The 4,368-nt window shown below is 27.9% G+C and overlaps 1 protein-coding gene across 1 annotated transcript; it reads left to right on the top strand.

Moving 5' to 3' along the window:
• The first annotated feature begins 1,490 nt into the window (after positions 1-1,490).
• LOC131646525 (xylan glycosyltransferase MUCI21-like) lies at positions 1,491-3,264 on the top strand. Its single transcript, XM_058916545.1, has 2 exons — positions 1,491-1,584; positions 2,018-3,264. Exons 1-2 carry the CDS (start codon positions 1,491-1,493, stop codon positions 3,262-3,264), a joined length of 1,341 nt encoding a protein of 446 aa, XP_058772528.1.
• The last annotated feature ends 1,104 nt before the right edge of the window (positions 3,265-4,368 follow it).

Genomic DNA, 4,368 nt, shown 5'->3' with positions numbered 1-4,368 from the left:
CCCAAATAAAAAGATATTTCCCTTCTTTTTATATATGTATATAAATAGACAAATATTATTTTAAAAACAACAATAATTTACAAAATATGGTACATATACATTTTGTAAATTTGTGATATACAAGAATATTTATGTAATTAAATTTCTATTATTTTGACAAAGAAATAATCAAATTTGTTAATAAATATTGATCTAATTGGTAAGAATTAAGTTAACCAAATCTCACATAAAAATAAATTTTTTATTTATTAGTAAAATAAGTAACTTTTTTTAAAAAAAATTAACTCTTAGAATATTCTTTGAATAAAGAATATCTCACTTCAAATTTATTTATAATAATAAACAAACAAATAACAATTTCTAATAATTTATAGAGTTAAATATGTTTTTGATTTCTATACATATCTTAAATTTGACTTTTAGTCTATATAAAAAATGTCATGTATTAGTCTTCATAATTTTTTTTATGACATTTTAGTCCTTTTATATAGATTAAAACTATGTCTATAAGTAATTTTGTAGTAATTAAAATATATATGACATTTTTTTTATAAAGGCTAAAAGTTAAATTTGATAATTTTGTAGGGACCAAAAATATTTTCAACCCTAATTTATATTAATTTTCTTGAAATTCAGAATTATAATGATATAATTTTTTTTTTTTTGTAATCAAGTTTTATTGAAGAGTAACAAAAGATCAAAATACGATTATAAAAGGAGGGCAAAAAAGCCACAAAGACGGAAAACTACACATTAAATAAATTCTAAGATAGGTATAGCAAAGGATTTTTGCTAAAATCATAGAAGTTGTAATTGAAGTGGGTAATTTTCCCTATACAAGACCACCTCCAAAACAAGACTTTGCAACTCTAAGAGACATCTCTACCATTCCACCCAACATCCTTAAAAATGATGTCGTTCCTACAATTACAACGAGTTCAAAAGTTATTTTAGAAAGAAAATAATTGAAAAATAAAAGAAAATTATGAAAACTGTATTGTCTTTTGTTTGAAAAATCAAACTAAAAACTCTAATAACTCTTTTTATTTTTGGAAAAATACAACACCTTTTTTTTCTTCTATAATAAGGAAACAATGTTCAATAATTATTACTAATTTATATGTAATCATTTTATATTTGTTTAAAAACTTATAAAAATGATTTATGTAAATAAACTTTCAAAATTATAATTTTATAAAGTAAATATTCTTTAAAAATTATTTAGAGGTATTGTAATAGTGAAGTGTTTGACCATGTAATTTGACTTCTATATTTTTGTTTCCAACCTTTTATCTATATATAGATGAAAATAAGGGGAAGCTAAACCAAATACATAGCTATCAGGTAATTGGAGCTCTAATTTTGTTTATACATAGCCATCACTCAATCATGCATATATATCAAATTATAAAATTCATTTTACTGATAATTTTTGTTTCTGTTTCTTCAAACAGTTCTGCCAAAAGCTTGTTTGGGTTAAACAAGCATCCATGATGGAAAGGAAGACATCAATATTGTCAAAATCGGCTATATGTTTTGCTATATTTGGACTCATATTGATTTTCCAGATAAATGTGTCGCGAGGTAAGTAATCAACAAATCCCTTACAGTTTTGATGAATTAAATATTTATAACAATATTTATACTTTTTATTGATGTATAAAACAACTTATATAAATTTGTAATCATATTATGATAAATTTATGATAATAACAGATTAACAGTTTATTAACTACATATATATTGGTGTGTAAAAAAAAAAAACTACACATATATTGAGAGTTTATTTTAAGGATGTGTTTTTTTATATAATTTTATTTTAAATTACTTTACCTCTGTAATTTAAATCATTTGAAATAATTTTTATTTTATTTTATTAATATGAATAAATCATATTCAATTTTATTTCGTAATAAAGTTATAAAAAATGATGAATAATTTTATGCACAAAATCTTAAAATTTATAAACAATAGTAAAATTATTCAGCTTTTATAATTTTTCATTTTCTTTGCGCAGATGCAACTATATGGAAAGAGAAACTTAGACAAATGATTTCAATTTCAAAGTGGGGTTCGGATCCAAAAGCTAATAGTACTGAATTAATCACATGTGATCGTTCCAATAGACGTTTTGATATATGTTCAATGAATGGTCCAACGCTTTTGAACCAAACTTCATTAACTCTCTTTTCGTTGAAAACTCATACAAAGAACCAACATCACATTCATGTGAAGATTCAACCTTACACTCTCAAAAGTGATAAAAATGCAATGAAATCCGTTAGAGAAGTTACCCTCACTTCAGATCCTCCAAAATCATCTCAATGTGACATCACACATCATAGTCCAGCCCTAATTTTCAATGCACGTGGATACAATGGAAACTTCTACCATGAAATAAATGACATTTTTATACCACTTTTCATCACCATGAATTCTTTATTTCATGATCAGGATGTAATACTTGTGATCACTGATGGTATGTCTTGGTGGTACAAAAAGTATGATGATTTATTATCCACATTTAGTCCCCATCACAAGGTCATCAAAACAGATAATGTAACAACCACTACTCATTGCTTTCCATCTGCAGTTGTAGGGTTGATCAAGCATGGACCTGTAACTATAGACCCTAAATTGCTACCATATCCTAAAACCCTTCTTGATTTCCATACATTACTAGAAAGTGCATATATAAAAAGTAACGACTCATTAGTGTATCCCGAACCTAAGGATAGGCCGCGTCTCACATTAGTTAATAGAAAAGGAAGTTCTCGTGTACTTTTGAATCAGGAAGAAGTCATCAAACTAGCTGAAGATATAGGGTTCAATGTAAATGTGTTTGATTCATCGAAAGCTCCTTCAGTGGCCGATACTTATAGGTCGATTCATTCGAGCAATGTATTATTAGGGGTGCATGGTGCGGGCCTAACAAATTTGTTTTTCCTCAAACAAGGCTCGGTGGTGGTTCAAATTATTCCTATTGGACTTGAATGGCCTTCAAAAGCGTGTTATGAAAATCCAAATGAATTTTTGGGTTTGAAATACATTGCATATAAGGTAAACGTAAATGAAAGCAGCTTATCATGGGAGTATGGGGCTGATAGCTTAATGGTCAAGGATCCATCAGCTTTTGCTCAAGGAAAATGGGACAAGCAAAAACTATACTTACAACAAAATGTAAAAATTGATTTAGTTAGATTTAAAAAATATTTAACAGAAGCATATGAAAAGGCCAAGACATTTATGAATAATACTAGTTAGATAGATAACCTTTAGACTTTGTTTTATTAAAAAAAATTACCTACGAATTCATCCTTTCGGGCGCCTATCTTTTTTTGTATTTTTTATTTATTATAAATAAAGTTTAAGAGGATTTGTTTTCGCGCATTTTTTTGTCTTTTTTATTTATTATGAATAAAGTTTAAGTGGTTTTATTTTATTTTAATTTTTATTGATTCTATTTTTATTTAACTAAATTTCAATATGATTTTTTTTTAATTATTGTATTGAAATCCCTTTGAAAACAACGACAAAATTAACAATTCAAATTCCATATAAGTTAGTACACATATTAACCATTGGATCACTAATGATAGTTTGTTAAATTATATAAACAAAATACTTAGGTAAGATGAAAAATTAACTAAAATGTGTGAGCAAATATGATCACAAAAAAAGTGATCCAATATTCATTCGATTACAATATTCTCTCTCTCTCTCTCTCTCTCTCTCTCTCTCTCTCTCTCTCTCTCTCTCTCTCTCTCTCTCTCTCTCTCTCTCTCTCTCTCTCTCTCTCTCTCTCTCTCTCTACTTGAACGTTAGAGTTATATATAATCTTACAAGTACATACTCTTTGTCCATCGAAGACATCTAACACTACACCAAAAAAATCTTTTACGATGATGAAAGATAACACAAAAACGTATAGTATATTTCGACTCGATTCGCATGCAATATAGTGTCGTTTCACATGTTTTTATTGTGTTACGTTGATATTATTCTTGCATTTTTGGTACTTGTTGATTTGAGATGCGTGAAAGCAAAAAACAGAGAAAGAAGTGAAAATGGGATGAAAATACTTGTTGATGTTGTGAGGACGAGTTTTTAACAGGCTGACACCCGTCAGCCCAAGCGTGATGTGCATCAGGCTAAGGAAAAAGTGAAAAAAATTAGAATTTGAATACCAGACGCTCATCAACTCACCCTAACGACCGTCAGCCTAGGCAAATGCGGAATTTGAAGGTTTGACGCCCATCAGCCTTTTGTTTCTGAATTTTCAGCCTGTTAACTCAAATTTAGTCTTCTTCAGTTCCTTATTTTTCTCCACTATTCTATCGCTGAGAGTTATGTTTTGGGGATAAAATA

The sequence above is a fragment of the Vicia villosa genome, linkage group LG2 (assembly GCF_029867415.1).
Source record: "Vicia villosa cultivar HV-30 ecotype Madison, WI linkage group LG2, Vvil1.0, whole genome shotgun sequence".
NCBI classification, from domain to species: domain Eukaryota; kingdom Viridiplantae; phylum Streptophyta; class Magnoliopsida; order Fabales; family Fabaceae; genus Vicia; species Vicia villosa.
Note: the sequence above shows the minus strand (reverse complement) of the source record. Positions and strands in the feature narration are given on the sequence as shown.